The sequence below is a fragment of the Vanessa tameamea genome, chromosome 21, assembly GCF_037043105.1.
Source record: "Vanessa tameamea isolate UH-Manoa-2023 chromosome 21, ilVanTame1 primary haplotype, whole genome shotgun sequence".
NCBI classification, from domain to species: Eukaryota; Metazoa; Arthropoda; class Insecta; order Lepidoptera; family Nymphalidae; genus Vanessa; species Vanessa tameamea.
In genome coordinates this window covers 7,880,396-7,902,525 of record NC_087329.1, presented here as the reverse complement: position 1 = coordinate 7,902,525, position 22,130 = coordinate 7,880,396, and the positions used below count along the sequence as shown (strand labels likewise).

General features: G+C 32.3%; 1 protein-coding gene across 1 annotated transcript in view; it reads left to right on the top strand.

The window, feature by feature from the left end:
* Positions 1-250: 250 nt before the first annotated feature.
* Positions 251-22,130, top strand: part of LOC113395566 (sterile alpha motif domain-containing protein 1) — a 30,349-nt gene continuing 8,469 nt past the window's right edge. The window contains exon 1 of the mRNA XM_026633180.2: positions 251-1,699. Coding sequence (XP_026488965.1) covers positions 500-1,699 — 1,200 coding nt within the window. The 5' untranslated portion in view covers positions 251-499. The remainder of the gene's footprint in view (positions 1,700-22,130) is intronic.

Here is a 22,130-nt window from a genome sequence, read left to right as displayed (position 1 = left end):
CTACAAAGTTCACGTGTGATCTCCTTCTTGTATTGAATTCGGTCGAGTCTTTATTAGAAAAGGATGAACTAGATGAAAATTGAAAAGTCAACGAAAACAAATATCTCCCATCGGTCAACCGACCTTCAGATTTCACTACGCCAAGACTAAAGTGTGACATTCCATCACGTCGATCCGTGATGCGATGACGCGACGAGTGAGAGAAATGCGGCCGAATTCGCGACGATTCATTCGACACAATGCCGGTTCATCGGCACCACTCGTTAGCTTCCTATACCCTTAGAGGCGTCTTCACAGGTGCGTAAGCGCAGGTAAGCCCCCGCCGCCCGCCTGCTGCCCCCGCGCCGCCCGCGCATTCGCCCGCCATCTTGAATTCCGCTCACTCAGACCCGCGCCCGTCTCGCGGCCGCCGCACGTACGCCGTTCGTGTTGCGAGCGACCCGACAATTAGTTATCAATTCCGGTGCCTTCGAGTGATCGAGTGTCATGTGATAGTGCAATGTTAAAAATGGAATCGACACCGATCTGTCGGTGCCGCGTGTTGTATCTCGGTTCTGCGGTGCCGCAACAGAGCAAGGACGGTTTACAGGGCATCCAGGAGCCTTTGCGCGAGCTGTATCCGGAAAAAGGAGCGACTACCGGCGGAATAGACTCGTGGCTTTCGGTGTGGTCGAATGGCATCTTGCTAGAGAATGTGGATGAGAGTGGCTCGAGGGTATCGAGGTTTTTCCCTATATCAAGTTTACACTATTGTGCTGCCGTAAGACGTGTGAGTGTGGAGGGTGCACCTAGATTTTTACCATTGGATTCTCCGTTTGCTAGAGCGCCAGCGGCGAGGCGACCTCCTTTATTTGCGGCAGTTTTGCGCCGAACACAAGGTATTAAGGTTCTAGAATGTCACGCCTTCATTTGCCGCCGCGAAGCTGCTGCGAACGCCCTTGTGAGATGTTGTTTCCACGCTTATGCTGATAGTTCTTACGCAAAGCGCTTAGAGGCCGAACGATCACCGTCGCAGTTACCTCCTGATCACGACGAGGAAGTGGAGGTATTTGATGGGGACGAAAACCATAAGGTTTGGGTTGGAGAAATAGAACGCGATGATGCAAGTGACGACATTCCTCACCCGACTCGGGCGCCGCGCCCTCGACAGATTACGCGGCCTGCGTCCGTGCCACCTCCACCGCCGCCACCCGAAGAGCCCAAAAAGAAAACAATATCAAAGAAATCAAAAAAGAAATCGTCTGCATCTGCTGATGAACTATACGCAACGATGCCAGGGCCAGCTGTAATGAATGGAAGGTCCTTAGGGCGTGCACCGCCCGCTTGGGCGGCGGCGGGACACCCGATGGTATTAGTAGCACACCCGGCAGCTACTCTACCACACGCTAGACCCGCGACAATGGGTCACAGGGGTCGTCTTCCAGCAGCTTTAGCCCCTGGCCCTTTTCCGCCGGTTCCTCCTCCTGGTCGAGGCCGTATACAATACGCGACAGTTGATCCAAGACGTTCTAAGCCTCCACCATCGGCTATGAAAGCTGCTCAAAGTATGACAGGCTTAGAAGCAGTGGAGGATGCTGGAGGTATCTACAGAAAAAAGGGTCATTTGAACGAAAGAGCATTTTCGTACAGTATAAGACAAGAACATAGAAGTCGATCGCATGGATCTCTTGCTAATCTGAAGTTCGCTGCTCCACCCGAGGTAAGTGACTAAATGGCTTTTTACATAAGTATATAAGAGGTAACATCCCAACTGATTCACTATCACCGCACAGCTTCAACTTTATTATAGTATAGTAAAGACTTAAGCTTAAAAAATGTAGAAGATCGTCGCTTTGTAAAGTCTGGTACACTGAGAAAGTATTTTGAAATTATTTGATATTGAGGGAAGACTACACATCAATCTTAACTTAATAGTTTTAAAAGAAACGAATATTGTCATAGAATATGTTTTTGGGCGTTCATTATCGTGTCGCACTTGTCGTATATATATATATATATCGTATATACGTGTCATATTCTGAAGCCGCAATAGGTACCTCAATATTAACGTAATATTTAAAGTATGCATGTCACTTTTGAAGCGTCTAAAATCTTGAATCGATAGCATAATGAGAATTTCGATCTGAGGAACTTCTGTTGGCGATAGATGATAATTAAATTTATTTCAAATCGAAAATCTCGCTATTAATATTCGCAAAGTATCTTAAGATTTGTAAGGAATGCGAGTAATTCAAGAAATATTACAGTATTACAGTCGCTGATCATCGAGTCGGGTCTCAATTGCGGTTACGTCGTTTAAAGAACTTGCCGTCACACGCGGTCAAACCAGTTAGAAATGTTGCCAACGATGTTCATAGATTTGTCTCTGCGACGGTGTTTACCAAATTATTTTATCACGTAATTATAGTTGCTTTGAATTAATGAGAAGCATATACCTACATATAAATACTGGATGAAAAAACGCAAAAATCATAAATAATTACATATTTGTTTTACCGAAACTAAAACGAACACTAAAATATATATATATATATATATTTGGTAATCATTATTATTTCGTCATTGTCTAATTAATATGACCTTAGCGCAAAGATATTTCAAAACAAAAATACGACCGGTTTTAAGAGCATGGCAGCAATCGTTAAAACTCTGTAATTAGATTTTTGTTAAATCGTTAAATATCAAAATGCTTTGAAATGAAGATTTTGAAACCGGTATATAATATTCTACCGAGTTGTAATGAATGAGCTCATCGCATCGCTTGCGTAAGCCGAGTGCAAAAAGTGTTACCAATAAGCATTTATAAATACACATTACTTTGGTAATACATTCCTAATCCATGCATACTTTACATGGCTTGGTGCGCGTATGTATGCAATTAACTGGAAACGGATAATGTTGCTAAAGTCCGGTATCGGGTTTTCATTTGACCTCGCGATTTTCTTGTTTCGGAAAGCGATTTGTTGTACTAGACATAAAATGTAAATATTAATAGATGCTGACTACTTATTTTGACTCCCCATCGATGTACCAATTTGTATTCATGATTAAGATTATTATAATTCGAAACGTGCGGTTTCAAGTATTCTGTTAACGTGCAATAAAACACAGGTAGATATAATATGACTTGGCAACATTCAATTTAATTCGTGTAAATTCCAAAGTAATTTTTATTTTTGTATAAAACAAAGGATACAAACTTTTCAAGGTCAATGTTGGTGTGTTTTTTGTAAGACCTAAATTGAAACTTGTTTAGCTCTGGTCATATATCGTATAATGTAATATGTATAAATACTGATACAAAAATAATATTGAATAATAGTTTTCGAATTTCGAATCGTTATAAACGACTAGCTCTGTGAAAGTTAAAAATATTTTTATTCGAATTTCAACTTAAACATAAAATCTGCCAAAATTTCATACGCGTTGATGTCTTTTATTGCGCATAGCTGATGTGGCGACGTTGATTACATGTGGCGAAGTGAAATAAAAAAATTAAAGTCTGTAAAGATCTGTTAGGAATATATAAAATTATTGAAAAGTAATAAAATTGTCTATATCTAAATCTCATTGTCTTTGATTATTTGACAGTAGGTACGCCAGAAGGCTATGTAAGTTTTCTCTAATCCAAACCAAAAAAAAAAAAGTTTTCTCTATGCCGAATAACTCTATAGTAATAATTATTCATGTATATTGTCAATAAATAGTTAAGTAAGACAATTAGCTTACTCTTAATAGTGATAATGATACAAGATCTTAATCCCGAGCAAAGTTTGCTCTAGACTTTACGATTGTGGTTGTTTCACAAATTAAGTAATGAAAACGTCAATTTAGATTTTCCTTCAAGAATCCTTTTATTTTAATGAATTGTGTCGTGTCTGGGTTCAAACAGATGTTCCAAAAAGAACAAAGTCTGTCATCCACTGACGGTTCGTTAATTTTCAATCACGGATCAGATAAAATATTAAATTGAATAAAATGTAATAAATAATTTATAAAAAACCATTTTCAAACAACCAAAGTCAACAATACTTTCATGTTTGTAGATAAACTCATCACTGGTGTTGATGTAATAACGTAAAGTTACCTCGTCACTTTGGTTCTCAGGACAAAAGCCTGTCTCTTAATTAACGATATAATATATAATAACAAATTTTGATTGTGTTCAACTTGGCGGTTGCGTCTATCTAATATTCTCAGAATCTGTATTACATATTATAACAAGTCTGTGTCCACCCTTCTCAAAGTAGATAGCTTTAGGTGTGATAATGAATTGATAAAACAAAGGAGCATTCATCTTTCAAATATTAACGGCGGCGAAGGAAAATCCAGAGGTAATCATGACTTATCAGGTGAAGAAAACACAGATTATGTGCCATGTATCCACCAACCCGCGTTATAGCAGCGTGGTGGAATAACACCTTGTCCTCAAAAGGAGATATTAACAAGCTGTTAATTTACTTTTTTTTATATTTTAACGAATCAGGCTCGTGTACAACCATGTCGACTTTATAGAATAAATATCGGAAGTAATAGCTCAGTCGGCTAAAGCGGTTTTTGCCACAAATCCCAGGCCACAGTTACAGTGCACTAGTTTACTTAAACGTGATTCAACGTGCGACCCCTCTATTGTAGAAATTGCCAAGATATCTGTACAGTAATTCTAATGACAATCGTCTTTATTACAATACAATAAGACTCATATTAGCGGATTAAGCAAATTTGTAACTGGTGAGACCAACTCGAAGCGGCCGCTCGACGACGGTCAATGAATCTTTAAGATACGGTTAAGTTATAATGTTTATCAACTGTACTAATTATTTTTAAACATTAAATATATTTTTGGTATGTTTTTCTCTACGTAGGTACTTTAATATTATACAATATTTTGAAACAAAGTAAATTTCTTGCATTATATAACACGTTCTTAAGGGTTGTGGTTACCAAGCATTGTTTGCTTTCGAATATCAAATCACTGATGACAAAAAAAAAGAAATTGAATTTAGCAAAATTGAACAAGAAGTGTTACATTTGTAATTGGTAAACAAAATTATATTTGTGTGTAAACATTTTTAAACTCATCCAATTGACTTTTTTTATCAATAAAACTCCAAGTTGTGTATGTGAGTCGTCGAGACTTATAAAGGCGTGTTTAGAATGTATAAAAATATAATTTTGAACGGGTCAAGGATATCGCTTTGTTTCATTCAACACTTCGATGCACACAAGTACGAGTTAATAACAATTTGAAAATTCCGTCATATATTAAAGGTACGAGTTTAATACTATTTAACATAACGTTAAAAGACTTTCTTTCGCCCCAACGTACATATTAAGAGATTTGTACGTAATTTTTATCATTTATTTAGTTTTTCCCTTGAGTTGAATCAATATTTTATTTTACTGTTTCTATGTTCACTAATGTCAGCTATATGTTTGAAATTGTGTGTGTGTGTGTGTGTGTTTGCTTACAATTGTTATTCTACTATTTACGACATATACTCTCTGTTTCATTTCATATATATCCTATTCAGGGCTGACTGGAAGGGAATGCTCTTTCGCATTGTCGACCTTTGCAAAAGGTGTCAAAAAAATTTAAAATGATACTTTTAATCAGGGTTCGAAAAAATCCGATTTATATAATAAATATCAAAAATCCGATTTTTTGATATATATCCGATATATATCCAGGCTAAGAAAACGAACCGAATTTCATTCTGTAAACACTTAAAAATGTGAAAGGAATTTGTAAAATAACACAAGTGTCGAAATATTTTTTATTTTAAAAAAGTAACAAAGGAATTAGTGTCTATCTATTTGAGATAGAATTTTTTAATGAACACTTAAAAAAGGTACTCACCTTTTATTATTACAATAAATAATCTTCATTTGTTTGTTAGATAAATCAACTAATTTTATTTTAATATTAATTTGTAATCGACTAATCATAAAAAGTAATCATTCAGAGTCAGGCCTTCAGCCTAGATCTATGAGTGTTGTTCAGAAGATAGGAAAAAATCAATTGATATATATCAAGATAAAAATCAATTGATATAATCATGATATATCTCCGCTGATATATATCCGCGAACCCTGTTTTTAATCGATACAATTCTCGAAATCATAATGTTTTGTTTACATTTTAACTCGTGTTGTTCACGTCGCAATAAAATCATTCCGTATAGCTTATTCGTTAATTAGAAAAAAAAAAAAAATTACGGTCGCATGAACATTGTGCATTCAGTTTTTTCGCTAGCTTTGGCGAGCTGTCTGTTATTTATGGCCTTTCCTTCCCTTACATTTCAGGATGTCAAATCAGTTTTTATTGTATTAACAATAAAATAATTTAAAAAATTGTAGCTCATGTCAACAAAACATTTGCAAATATTATATATGTATATACAAGATTATATTAAAGATAGAAAGGCGTGGATTTAGTACTTATTTACTTAAAGGCCGATTATATAAAAAAATGTACTTTACTGACATGCTCAGTAATTAAAATGGTGGAAAAGATTAACTACTGAGTTTCTTGCCGGTTCTTAGTGTAATCTACTTTCCGAACCGGTGTCAGCTTTACACTCAATTCAACTTTGTAATATGTATATAAGTAATAAGTATTTTTATGAGTCTACTTGAACAAAATATATTTGAATATGATTTTGATCGATTTAATTATTTGTTTTATAATCATGATTCGTCCCATATCAAGTGCGTTTTTTAAGAATACTTTTGCTCTTGGATAGGTTTGATAGAGTTTTGGTTAGGTGAGACTGTAAGAAATGATTATATTGATGGATAAAAAATATTCCGTTTGTCGCATGGATTTTACGCCACAAGGTTGAAATTCGGTGGCGAATTATTCTACTCTGCCAAAAACCACGATAAGCACTGGTTCCAAAGTCTACTTTTAAAATACTTTACAGGGAACAATGAGTTAAGTGTTCGACCGATGGACATTTATTTTCGTATAAGTTTTCGTTGACATCAACAATAATGTCAACACTAGACGTAATATGATAAATGTCGGTAATAATTTACAATCTTTCTCGTTAAATTTCGACATAGCAATTGTATATAATATATTCCAATTATGGAACGCGATATTTGTGATAAACGAAGCAAAAGGTGTCAGATTTTACGTCAGCGAAAATCGTGCTTCATCGTATAATGGGCGAAATGTAATAGATACATTATATCAGTAAAAAAAGTACATTTTCGGCAAATAAATGATTAAGATACACAAGTTCTACTCAAGTTGACAATTTAATATGACTAATGGAATCGCAGTACTAAATTAATTATAAAATGACCTGTTCGTGTGTCAGTGACATACATTATTTTAACGCGTAAGAATTATGTTACAGATGTCCATGGGCGGTGGTAATCACTTTCCTTCAGGTGAGCCTCCTGGTCGTTTGCCACAATAACATAAAAAAAAAATTATAGCTTAGTTACCTGGGCCTAGCGCTCCCTTAGTCTTAGATACATTTATGTATACGACTTCACCTACATAAAACAGTATAAATTTTTACATATCCTATTTTAATGCAACTTTAATATTTTATTTTGTCATCAGAAAGTATTTTATTATTATTATTTAATTATTAAGCGATCCCGCTTAGCATTCCCGTGCCTCCGAATTGTTACAGCGCCTGAAATGTTTTTGAAAATTATTATGACAGAAAAATATAGCAAGGTCAGAAGGATTACATCATAATCATATTTAAATAGAACAATATAAAATTATATGTGACATTAAATATATTAAGACGATCCTTTCGGCTAAAGGTCCACATAGCAGCAGTACAGTTACAATTGACATCGAAGTGTCAATTACTACGTGTTCTATAAAACGAATCAGCGTAACGTATAGTTTTCGTATTTCAATTATTGATAACGGTTTCAGTTGTCAACGGAACTGTACTATAGCGGGATTTATTTTTAAATAAAATGTCGGAATACACGAAATCGATATACGAATCTTTTATTTTACAATGATTGTATTTGTATATCTCGCTGGCTTGAAGTGTTACGTAATAACATAGCTATTTTTAATTTTTAAATATTGAAAACGAGTACTCACTGTGTTGCCGGTTCTTCTCGGTAGAATCTAGTTATATTCCTAATAGCTTATGACCAGATTTTTAGTAACTTCCTGCGCGTTTAAATTTAACAAAAAAGTTATTCTTGTAGCCTAAGTTACTCCTTATTACATCAGTTATCTGCCAATGAAAGTCTCGTTAAAATCAGTCCAGCCGTTCCAGAGATTAGCCGGAACAAACAGACAGACAGACAAAAATTGAAAATGATCTTATTTTGGTATATGTACGGTGTATACATACATATGCATTTAATAAAAAGCGGTTATTTTAATATAACAAAGAGACTCCAATTTTATTATATATAAAGAAGATTAAATAATGACGATTTTAAGGTTCCTTTAACATTTAAATAAAGTATATATTTATTTCGATTTTTAAAATAATAATAAGTTATTCAATTAGATCTATATCAGTGTAGTATATACCCGTCAAAACAAACGAATTGAGTCAAAATTGGACTGTACATTAGGCCATACAATAATTAAACAATTTACTATATCAACTTGGTTATAACAAATTATTGTATCATCTGTATTATTATTATATTATTCAAATAACGGGTTGAGAAATGCAAATGAACCGAAAAGGCTGATTTTTGGAAATGAGCGATCGCCGCCATCTTGTAAAAGGTTGAATCCTTTTTTTTTTGCGACACAAAAACAATTCATATGCATTCCGTTACGGATCAATCCAACGACTATGTTTGGTTAATAATTATGAAATTAAAAAAAAAAAAAAAACTTAACAAATACTATTAAATTTATGTACGCATTATGCATTAAAATCAACCACTAATAACTCCAAGCTCTTTTATAATCTTGTACAATATTACAACGAATAATATTAATATTAATTATTTATTGCACGACTCGTGATGAAAAGCATCGGGGAGCTTCACGATCGATACTTTTTTATTGCATTATTTAGGCAACTATTTTTATTATTAAACTCTTGTTAGCTCACGAAATCGAGATGGTTTTGTATACCGTTGTAAAAATAATATAAAGTAGATCAATTGAGTACTTTTATATAAACAGGGAAAGAATACATCTGTTAAAAAAACACGATACCTTGCGTAAAAAATATTTTGAATACATTTGTTTTTATCTTGTTCAGTGTCGTTTATATTGTGTATCAATTTATATATTTAATAGGAGTAATCTTTTAATAGGAGCTTCCAATTTATGTATTGGTAAATTTAGAAGTAATTAAAGTGCTATATGTACAACAATTTAGATTGATAAGTAACTGTAATAAAATATTTCTTTATGCTTTTAAATATTAGAAATATGTAGTTCATTCTATGCTTTCTGTCCGTCTGTCAATGCACCTAGAAAATCTATAACATGCGAATGTTTCATGTAATTGTCATATGTCTATTGTTATTTAATGAGAACTCTTGTTTTTTGTAATGAAGACTTTCGAATTTTATTAACGTTATATAATTATAATTTGCATTTTAATATTAATTTAATTCTTCGCTTAATGCCTATTAGTTGACATATTCTTTTGTTCTTTTTTTTTTATTGCGTTTTGTTGTTCCAAATGAATTTCGTTCTTTAATGATGCTGACATTTTCTTTTTCTAATATTGTTTTCTTTTTTTTAAATAATTGAAAATTTAAGCGTGGGGTGAATTTTCAATGACATATTTGTGTTATCAGTATCGCTTGAAAACGAATATCGGTGTCAGGTCTTTTTTGTAGTAAAGTTGGAAAAGTTTAAAAATTTAAATTGCATTTTTTTCTTATTTTTATTTTAGTATATTTTCTCAAGGGTGTATCATCTCGTTATTATAACACGTTTTTCACGTCATGTAAGTGTAACTTTCATAAAACATTATAATTTACTTAGATGCGCCTTTTAAAAACATGAAATTACTTTTGACAATCTCTCTGATGTACGAACCGAGATGAATTTTCATAATAATTGGTCAAACAAAACCACAGCTATTTTTTTTAAAGACGATGAAAATACTTAATTTCCCTTTTAATCAAAAATTTGTAGCCATATAATCAACTCGAGAATCAATTATGTTTTAATCATATAATATAATCGGCATTTTTAATAACTAATTTATTTTAATCATGCATTTCGAGCAAATTTACGACAATTGGAAATGTAATAATTATATATACGTATATAATTGTATTTAACTTACATAACTTTTATTTTAAATGTTGGAAAAAGTAACTACTGAGTTACTAGCCGGTTCTTCTCGGTAGAATCTACATTCTCAACCGGCGGCGGTAACTTCACTTAAGCTCGGGTGCTAACTTCACTTAAGCTTAAGTTTACTATAGTTTTGTAAAATGACGATTCAGAAGTGTTTGTAAAAGTCTACTTGAATAAAGTAGATTTTGATTTTGATCCACCCGTCTGATATAAATTATCTCAATTAAATATCATGTAAATTGATTTGTAGGTAATTATTTTTGGCAAAGATTTCTAGGCTATTCTGAGATACAAAATACTTAATTAATTTGATTTGAAAGTGGAGGAGGATGTCCTGTTACATTTATTGTAAGACTCAATTAGAATGTCATACTTTATATTAAATTCTAGTTGACGTCGATCGTGTTTTAGGTGTTGGTTGTCACGTGTTAGGCAAAAAAGTAGCCTATGTCCTTTCTTGGAGTTCAAATTTACTTCATACCAAATTTTATCATATTCTGTTCATTGGTTCAGTTAAAGAGCGACAGACAGACAGACAGAGTTACTTTCACATTTATTATATTAGTATATATTATATAAATTATTATTATCTGTATTTTAAAGACGAGTATCTGTCACTTTGTCTATTAAACATTATATTTTTAATGTGGTAACATGAACATTAACAGTCCTTATGGCGGGAAAATTGATTCTTGGGCATATATTTTTAACTGCGTATTATAATATTATAATAACATTATTTAAAATTCTTATCAAATTATTAAAGAAAACCTTATAAATATTGTCTTATTTCTGAGTTAAGACTAAGTTCTTACATTATTGAACTAGTATCAAGACAATCTTAGAAATATTACAACAGTAATTTTATATAAATTAGGCATATAAATTTTAATTAAAATAAATAATTTCACTTGACTTAACACGAGTATCTACAATATTTACTATTACGTGATAAGATTATTGTAAGCGTGTTATCCTGGAAATGGGTCCTATATGAACACACGACCCTTGTACTAACTTATACGTAGGTACTACAGTCGTTGAAGAAATATTAAATTAATATTACCTTATTAATATACATATTGTAATCCGAATTCTGAAAATTATGAAAGACTTAGTGAGAAAATGTGATACTCGACTTTACTTGCTACGAGGAATAATCATAAATCTATTTTTAATTTTAGAATATTATATACAAATATTAATCAATTTATAGAAAATCGTCCCTCAAAAGTCATCTAGACTCTTTATCAGCCAATATTTATTGTGATTCATTGAGAGCAAAGCTTTATTTTTTAAATAATAAAACTTTTCTTGTGTTGATTGTAACCTTGGCTGCTCCATAGTTACTTTTCCTTTTGTATTTTTGTCGGTACAAATTCTTAGGCCTTGGTTAGTAAAACGACTACTTTATGAAATAGGCAGTATTTTATTTATTCTTTAAACATAACTACTATATCTTATACAATTAAGAATTTACATGTTTACTTTAAAAGTCAGGATCGAGATTCTCTGAGTAACTGTTGGTATTTTTTTTCGTATGATTGAAAATTCCGTTTAAAATTATTTTTATAAAGTTAATAACGTATGTGGTAAGTATATATGTGAAGATATTTACAATTTAATTTCGTTCGAGCTACGCCTATATAGCTACACCTATAGTCTAAACAAGTCGAAAAACGAATAAAGATAATAGGTAAACAAATCTTAGATTAACGCATTTCATGCGATTTGCTTGTAGCTCAGCTACAATGTATACTACTTAGTTTAATTAACTTCCAAAGTTTCGATAACAGTTTTATAGATGTTAAAAACGCCAGTTTTAGTGGTAGAAATATTTGAACAATTTTGTCGTTTTTAATCAAATGCATATCCTGACACTGAAATGCAATGTTTTTTACTATTCAGATGAAAGATGACACAACTGACACCAAAACAAAATCTTGTTTTAAATTAGATTGTTCTCAGATAATTAACACCGATGTTATAACAGCCATACGAATTGTTGATGTAAGCAAATTAATGTGTTCGTCGTTAAAAGATGATAATGCACTTATTACTATAATTGAAAATGATCTTACATGTTACACGTATATTCCAACCATAAGAGGAGAAAAACCAAATACACAACATTTGACAGCAAATTGACGCGATATCATTGGTCGAGAGCTCGGTATTAACGGACCATGATATTCACTATGAACTTGCGAAAAAATTGCGTTTTGAACGTCGACGAAACTGTTATCAGAATTTTGGAAGTAAAATTAAAATGGATATACATATGTAGTTAAGTTTAATAGTGTTGTATTATAAATAAAGATATATTAATCATAAACTCTTGTAGTGCACGATATACTTGAGTTATTATCAAATCGCATTAAAACACGTAAATCAAAGGTTGTTTATCTTCATTCCTATTTCCATTGCAATAAGCTATACCCCTATCTAGTCTACGTTGAGTTACTATGCTATTGTACACAACTGTCAATAACAGTCAACAAACAAATATTCAGTTTTATATTGATTTATCGCTTTTCATGAGTAGCCTTAAAGCGGACAACGGCACGTTGCGTGTCGTGTACCATATCGCAATTTCAACAATATCTGCAACTAATTATGATTACAGCATCTGGTAAAGTATTTAGTGCCAACTTTGTGGTCGCGTTATTAACTTAAATTCCATTACGTGAATTGGAACAGGAAAATATACCATAAGCATATGAAAATAAGGTATATATTTAACAGTTTTTAAACGGGTATGTTCTTCACGGTGTCCAAGCACATATTATGTAGACGAGTCTTGCTTGAGCGTGCGTGCTAGTTGCGCAATGATGTCGTTCTCTGTAATGCGATCAAGATAATTAATAATTTAATAATACTAATTCGATAGTTCTATCGCGTTTACTTTCACTATAATCTTGTCATAAATCACAGTGACGTCTTTACGGTATTCATTTATCATGTAGTTTTAATAGCTACTCGTGTGTCTGGGTAGGTATTGCTGATGTGTCAGTTGGAAGATAATCAAATATTAATAATCTGCATTTCTGTGCTCCGGTTTGAAGGCTCGTTGGACCAGTGTAATTACAGTAGTAACATGTTTTACGCATTGCAGATGTAGAGAATGGTTTTCTAGCTGTGCTCCTTTATGTGGTCAATTTCTTCAACTACATCTATAAAATAAATTAAAAAAAAAAAACTATTTCATTATAAAGTAATATTGTTTAATTTCCTTTGTAAATACTAGTTTAAACCAGGACATAATATCTTCGTTTAAAAAATGTAAGAAATAACAATGTATACTTTTTATAGAAAAATAATAAAACATACTATGTTTACGATGACCATAAAATTTATCATAAGGTATTTAAATTTACATATTCTACTAAGAATGTGACTAAACATGTTAATCATTCTAAAATTATGTGGGTTCTATGTCAATGATTATGGAGGTATCTATGTTTAATTAAGTAGGTAGAATACTTCCTAACTTTGCATGCATATCCATGCACAAATTATGAAAACTTGCGAGGTACTTGCACCGAGTACGATTAACGCTTTGTGACAATTGAAACACGAAATTCGACCTTGAGTCCTGTTAAATAAAGGCTATGAAATTTGCATAACTTTATGTAGGTCCAAGTACGTTAATGCAAATGTCAGGCAAGTGGAACGTCGATTGGAATGCGGGTTTCGAATGAAGTCGCGTTCCGAATACAATACTTCGTCTGATGTTTTCTTCGGATTATAACAAGCGATATTCACCTTTATGTCCATCGCTATAAGGTAAGGCTCTCAAAATAAGAAGTTGCAAAAGAAATCACTGACCTTTGATACTTTGTGCATTTTTTAATTATTGATGAACACGATATCGTGAAGGAATAATGCAGGAGATTAAAATTTACAACTACGTGCAAAGCGACAATGTTTCTGGTTAATATGTACGTACACTGCGCTGGTCTGTAATTTGTAGTCATTTTTTATTTTAAAAGATGTATTTCATGAGTTATCGACACATAAAGATCTTTAGGGAAGTAAGAAAATGTGTTAATTTATATTCATACATAAAATACTCGCTTGTCAGGTCAACAGTCTAAATTTAAAGCGGGTGAAACTGCAAAGCGAAACTTCTATTGAAATAATATTATATACTGAAATGTTCTCCTAAACGCGATGCATATCTGGTATAAATTTCACGTGTATAGGTTTAGTAGATTTTGCAGTGACGCATTACAAAATAAGCTCAACTCATTTATTAGAATCGAAGTGTATTAATCATTATTATTATGTTTTGCTTCATTTATATATGTATATTTAATAGCAAATTTATAAAGAGTCCTATCTGATCAAAGCTATTTTGCAGTGAGACATTAAAAAATAACCTCAATTAATTTATTAAAATCGAAGTGTATTAATCATTTGAATTTGTTTTGCTTCATTTATATAAAATTAATAGCAAATTTATAAAGAGTCCTATCTGATCAAAGCGGAATCAATTTAATTTAAAATAATGTCCTTCGTCGAAACTATTTTGCTTAAATGATAACTGAAAAATACAGATTTAAAGAATAGTAACCTCACGTACAATATTGGTATACAATAATAGTATGACGTGTAAACTCTATATTCATAAATGAGGAGTCGTTTATTTGTATTGCTTAACAGAACATACCTAATCAACCAGATAACGCAGCACGTTTCGGTTTAGTACCCATATACATGGTAGACATTGTCTGCCGGCGGTTTTCCCTTGTATATCACAACAACAAGTATAAATTATTGTATAATAATAATACTACAATCGTACCAATAGTATTGTAAATTGTTATAAGTAACTTGGTGGTAGGGCTTGGTTAATATTTCTTACAGCGCCATTGTCTATGGACTGTACCATTTACCACCAGATGGTCCATTTGTTCGTCCGCCTACTTATATCATACATATATATATGTGGGTATAAGTTTAGACGAAGGTATGACTTTCTGGTTTTCCCCTTTCCATGAATGAGATATTTTTTCTAAAAATAAGTAACTATTTATACCGCGTTCTAAGATTGTCAATAAAACCTTCTTGAATGCACCTTTGTGAATAAAATATTAAAATTTACTTTTGTAATTATTGTAATTATTTACATTTACAATGCTTGCTACTAGCTTATTGTATTGCTTCCATTTCATTATTATTTGTACGGTGCTTGTAAAATTTGGAAAAAAAAATCTTGTTAAATAACTGTGTATAACCAAGGGAAGTAGGAACGAGTTTACGATGGCAAACCCGTTTGGTCATAAGACACTGCCTGATGGGAACCAGCGGAATCCCATTCTCATGTTCCAGTGCGTGTCGTGAGGGAGTATCGAATGTCAATCGGTCAGTGATCTCAGTTTTGGCGGGAGAAACTCAACAGACGACTTTTTTTGTGTGTTTTACTTTCTCGCTGCCGAAAACTCCGCGAGCGAAGCGTGTTTGACGAATAAAATCAATAAAAAAATTCTCAATCTCCGGTACGTTTTACTTTATTTTGTATGAAATCTTGAAGTTAGATTGCCATTGTGGTTAGATTTTCCTGTATATTTTTTAATATAGAAAGCATGAAATTTTAAGTAGTTATGTAAAATTTTGTGGAGTAAATATTTAATATCTGGGCAAATACATCTGCTGTTATTTAGATACATTCGGCGATTAACCTACAAAACTGCAGGCTATCGTATTCATAATAATATGAATAATTCTATGATTTAAATAAAGCCTCGTTACACGAGCTATAAAATTATATAAGTATGTATTTGTACTAAAAACGTGAAATAAGCAAACTGTTGAAACCTCTTTTGTATAATAAGCAAAGCGCTTCAATTGTGTAATTAATTATTAAAATTATTTTTTTTTCATAACAGTGCAGTGCACTGCATTTATATAATAACGCCCTTCTCGCCCTTTATTTTGTAATCTGTCTCAAAAATTAATACTCATAACTATTATAGTCTATACTAATATAATAAAGAGGTAAAATTTGTTGGTGTGTATGTAGGGTATAAACAATTTTTTTTATTATAAATTGTATGTAAAGCCGAGGAGGGTCGCTAATATTACGGAACTTAATAAGGTATAAGGATTGAAACACCGTCGTTTAATATTAGCGAGGAAAATAGAGTTAGGGAACGAACCAGCTTGTGTGAAAGCTATAACCTTGAACGGGCGTATTGTCGTAGAGTGTGCTTCTGTGAATGGATACTTGATAATCAGCGCTGACCTACAAACGTCACTATCAAACTGTATTCGATATTTTTGTAGCGGTACAAATCAAATTATAAAGTCTGTATCACAGCGCTTCACAAAAAGATATGGGACTAATTAAAATAAATGTTATTTTAATCCAAGACGTGACAATAGTTTTTTTAATATTAAATAATATTCTTGTAACCGTAGAATATTGATCTTAGGCGATAATCTTACTTTATTGTAAACCATAAAGAGTAATAAAAATGAAAACATGGATACATCCTAAATAAATTTAGCATACAATTTTGGTGACCTTATCGTTACCTAACGATCTCTTCCAGGCAACCAAAGGTGTAGGTGATAGCTCATACAAAATGAGATGAGTGGTGCTGTAATAATAAACAAAATAACATAAATCCCTAACTCAAACTAATAAACTAATTTAAATAAAGAATACACAATATTATAAATCAATAGATAAATTATATTATCAATTACGAGTATATAATATAAATACACACTATATACAAAAGGAATATTATATACTAGCGACCTACCTATCTACCTAGCGTGGTTCGCACGGGTGCACAGCTGATAGACTTTTTTAAAGTGTACAATACTGTTGTACAATATTTTAATCTATCCCGTAGGGTTCAGCCAGCGTTTGCAATGTAAGCTCAAAAAATGTTTATTTACGACATCGCATTAGAAACCTCTAAAATTATCATTGTTTCTTTACTATATTATGATTGTCATCAAAATCCGTTTCGTAGTTTTAATGATATGAGCATGCATAGGGACCGACAGACAGCGGGACTCGACTTTGTTTTATACTATTTAGTGATTACGTTCTTAGTAAAAACATTGTTGAATTTTTATCAAGTATAAGTGTATAAGTAATTAAATAACTACATTAAATACTAGTATATAGTCAGTGGTATTTAGATTCCTATTTGCTTTAGTACCTACGTATAAAACTTGCATATTTTTACATTTGTACTTGAACTCTGAGTTTGTTCAGATTTGAACAATTAGTTGTACTATAGTGTACATATCCTACCATATCGGCAAACGAATATATGTATGTCATTGTGTATCCTTAAATTGATTAATGGGAGTCATACAATTGTCCATCGATTAGGAAAGGAGTAGTGCGGAACATACTTCGGACATTGCACGGGGAGGACATGTATGTTCATGCTAAGGGACATTTATATATCGGCTGATATTGTCTATGCTTAATTGAACATTAAAACACGTGAAAAAATGCCAAGCGCTTTAAAGCAGATTAAAAAACAGGTGATACAGAATAAGGTTTTATGACCAAAGGAGTGGGTACTCTTTTCCAGATCATATTTGGCTTGATTCAGATTGCAGATCCGAAAGAAAAAGACAGCATTATTAAATTAAACACTATTTAAATAAAAAAAAGAAAATCCACATCATATGTTTGAAACACATCAACAAATCGTATTAGTTGCCTAAAGATTCTTAAGGTCATACCTCTGGACTTGCTTATACCTAACCGATTAACTGATTATTTACATTTATTTATAAAATATTCAAAATTTTGTTAATTAAAATTCTTGATAACTAAAGTTCCAACTGTGAATCGTTAAGGAAAGTAAGAACCAGTTGAGGATGGCAAACCCGTTTGGTCATAAGACACTGCCTGATGGGAACCAGTGGAACTATTCTCGTGTGGTCACACAATATAAGAAAAGTGGAGAAATTTAATGAACAAACTTCCGATTCCATTAACCTCAAACGTTCTTAGGGTCTTTCTTGAGGATTTATTTCTAGTGCCCAATCTCTCCGTCTTTCCCGAAACACGGTTGCTGCAGAGTTTCTGAACATACATTTCCTAGAGCAATACGTATTGGCAACATACGTGAAAATATTTAAAATGATATAAGATATTAGCAATATTCTTTACCGATGAGAGAAATTTTATTAGTAATTGTATGTAGTGTTCTGGTTTGACTAAGGGTGAGCCAGTAGAATTATCACTTAGATCGCGTGGTTGACGACAAAATGTGTTGATATATCTTGTTGCACCAGTGTCCATGAACTAGGTGACTTATGACACGTCACTTGCTTGTCTCCATTCCAAAAATACTTTTAAATATTTATAAGCAATGCCAGTTTGCTAAATGTCTATTTTGCATAATTAATATATTAAGTAAATGAGAAATTTGGGGTTCAATTTACTCATTAAAGAACATAATTCACTTGTAATGAGAACGAAACAATTAAAAACATAAATCATCGAAAAACTGCTGTATTGCTTGCATTGCTTTCTGTATTTGAAGGATTTATTTCCGTCTATTTTTTTTTATCGATGATACCAATTACAATTTAATATTAACTTATAAAACCTACTTTTACCGAGATTTCCATTAGATTGATAGCAACCTTAGTACATATATAATTCTATAAGGAACAGTCGGTAGGAGAATTAAGTATATTAGTATTACACTATTGTCTTTGGCGACTGAACACGACTTCGTAAGTGTTAATAAAGATTTTTACTCTATGATATTTTTTAACGAATGAATAAAATTGAATTAAAAATGTTCAGAGGTGCTGCAGATTGATAATAAAGTATTTTAATGTTTTTTATGGTCTGAACCTAAGAATTTAAAAAGAAAATTAATAAAAAAAGCTACGAACCGCCTGGGGGCTAATTCTACTAACATACTATATAACGATATATAAAGGATATAGAAGTAGGGGACGACCCAAGAAACGATGGATGGATTGTGTGAAAGACGATATGGTTAGAAAGAATGTTACTAGTGAGATGACGTCCGACAGGAAGTATGGAAGAAGACATGCTGCGCCGACCCCAAATAAAATTGGGACAAGAGCAGGAGGTTGATGATGATGATGATACTATATAACGATTATGATACGTTCCAAATTTTATTTCGTTTTAACTTCGACAATTCCTCACAAAACATTAACTTCAGCTTAATCGTAACAGAGGGCTATTCTACTTATTTATATCGGTTATGAAACTTCGGGACAACCTCAAGTGGATCGTTGCGTTGGTAGAATAGGAAAGCGACTGAACGGCAACGATAACGTTTCGAATCGATTACGATATAGTGTTAATTTGTTAGTAGAATTGCCATCCAGTCGAGTACCTAAATAATTACAAAAAAAAGATATCTTCTTAATCGGTCAAGCCGCGGGAAGTTTATGTATAAAATTAGCATTATTATAATACGATAATTATCATTAATATATATTTTACATTGTGTGTCATTTCTTGATATGTATATAACTGATGTTAACTTATATCACCCGTTCTGCTCTTGTGCATAATTGATCGAATATTAGCATAGATTCTCTTTAATGTATTTAGATTTTATTCAATATAATAAATAGTTACTAAAAGGTAATGTTTATTGTGAGTGCTTAATTGAGATATATCTTCAGATTTTTTTTGTTGTAACAATTAATCAACTATACGCATATCGTGTGCGTTTGATTGTCTAATAATATACAAATGCTTCACAATAAATCGTGTCCAACTTTAATAATTCATGGTCGTCGGCTTTCGTCGTAAATATATTTTTTTATAAATTTACCCTTGAACGTAAGAATGAGGAACACGCGCGTATAAATTATTTTGTAGTTATGAACGGCTGCAACTTTTTTCTGTTTTATCGGGCTTTTAAGAAAATATACTTTCAGTTCAATTGCAAATAACTTCGGTCTAAAAACTTAAGTATAAATTGTATTTTTATATTTTAAAGTAAATAACTAGTAATATTATGAAAATGGAACGATCATAAAGTTAACAAAATTATACAGACTTAATGTTGGCATCTACACCTGTCAAAACAAAGGCACTAAATGGCACAGATACAAAAGTTTGTGGAGATAAAATTTGTAATAGCGAAACTCCCCGTTTATTCAAAAGTTTTTTTTAGAAATTGCGAAACCTATGACATTTTTTGTTTTGATTTAATTTCCGAAACCTCTTTTAATTTTAAATAGTATACATTTGTTCAGTTAAAATTGGAGTTTGTCGAAAACAACTTACTTTAATTTTGTTTGCGTTTTTAATTTTTTTTTCTTATACAGCCGTAGTACCGCTCTCACCAGTCAGCAAGTTTATTCCGCTCCCTAAAATTAATTATTTGTTAGTAAATTGCAATCAAGAATCCTCTTTATTTGCTCTATTTTTGAGCACTTCAAAATGAGGCCATAACCGATTTTTTTTATGTGCAGCTATCGTTCAACAGTCACTGAGACAAAAATCAACTTACGCTTAGAATATATAAGGTATGCTCCAGATGTATTAGCTTTCCGCTAATGTAACGAAAACCGGTTCAGTAGTCGCTGAGATGTCAGCATTCCCACGTATATTACTTTGTACACAGAATGATTATAGTGTAATTACAAGCAAATGGGACGTTACATCTTAGTTTCAGTGTTCATGGGCGAAGTATAATTACTCACGATCGTATTGTCTGCTTTCCTAAAAATAGTCTTCATTTAAGAACGACATATATACAACTACTAGTAGTAACTGTCGCCCGCGGCTTCGCTCGCATTTAAGGGGATTGGTTGTCATGTGTTAGGCAAAAAAAGTAGCCTATGTCCTTCCTTGGTGTTCAAGTTTGCTTCATACCAAATTACATCAAATTCGGTTCAGTGGTTTGGCAGTGAAAAAGAGACAGACAGACAGAGTTACTTTCATATTTTTAATATTTAGTATAGATTATTAATACTTTTTGGATAATCTTGACCCATTTCGATTATTAATACTTTTTAATCTTGACCCATTTCGGTCCAAGCGGGAGTTTTCTGAACGCTAGCTGGCGCAGGACATATTATAGTGTGCACAAAATCAAGAAAATTTTCTTTTCTTTTTCTTTCATAATCCTACGGGATCACGTCTGAGAAGGCGCAGAGCCAAGAGCTTAATGATATGGAAATGTAAGCACTGTCAATATCCAGTCTGCAAGCTGCCACCCATAATTTCAGGACAAAAAAAAACCAATATTATTTTTATTCATTCGTGCTGAGGTTTTAACCCAAAACCTCAGAATCTGTGGCTCTAAAAGCTAGTCACAAGATTAACGAAGCATCCATAGATAATAAAAAATTTAACGTCAAAGTGCTCGATAATGTTCCAATTTAATCGCCAGTATTGCCTACGTAATCATTCAAAACGTATATTATTATTATTTATGTTTTCTTAATATACACGCACAAAATGATTATAGCGATGTTTTGCCTGTCAAGTCATCAGCGCTGACATAATATTTACGTTCAAAGATATCTACACTTGATTAAGCATGTAATTTATTTGACGTAGAGCGTTATACCTTTTCAAGTCTACGGTCCGTCTTCATTATTGAAGGAATATGCACATTCTTAAACGTGTTATTAACAGACATAACAACTCGTGTGCAGTGTAGAACTGTAAATATACATTGTTTACAAAGTTGGTAGAAAGTAAGACGACTCATAGATATTGAAATGAATGTATTGTGTGTTTTGTTAATTAACCGCTTCGTATTGAAGATTGAATTACAGAATAGTCTCACTCGTACATTAATTTCATGCTAATTGATTTATAAGTAACATCATCACATGTTTTTTTTATTTTGTTCTG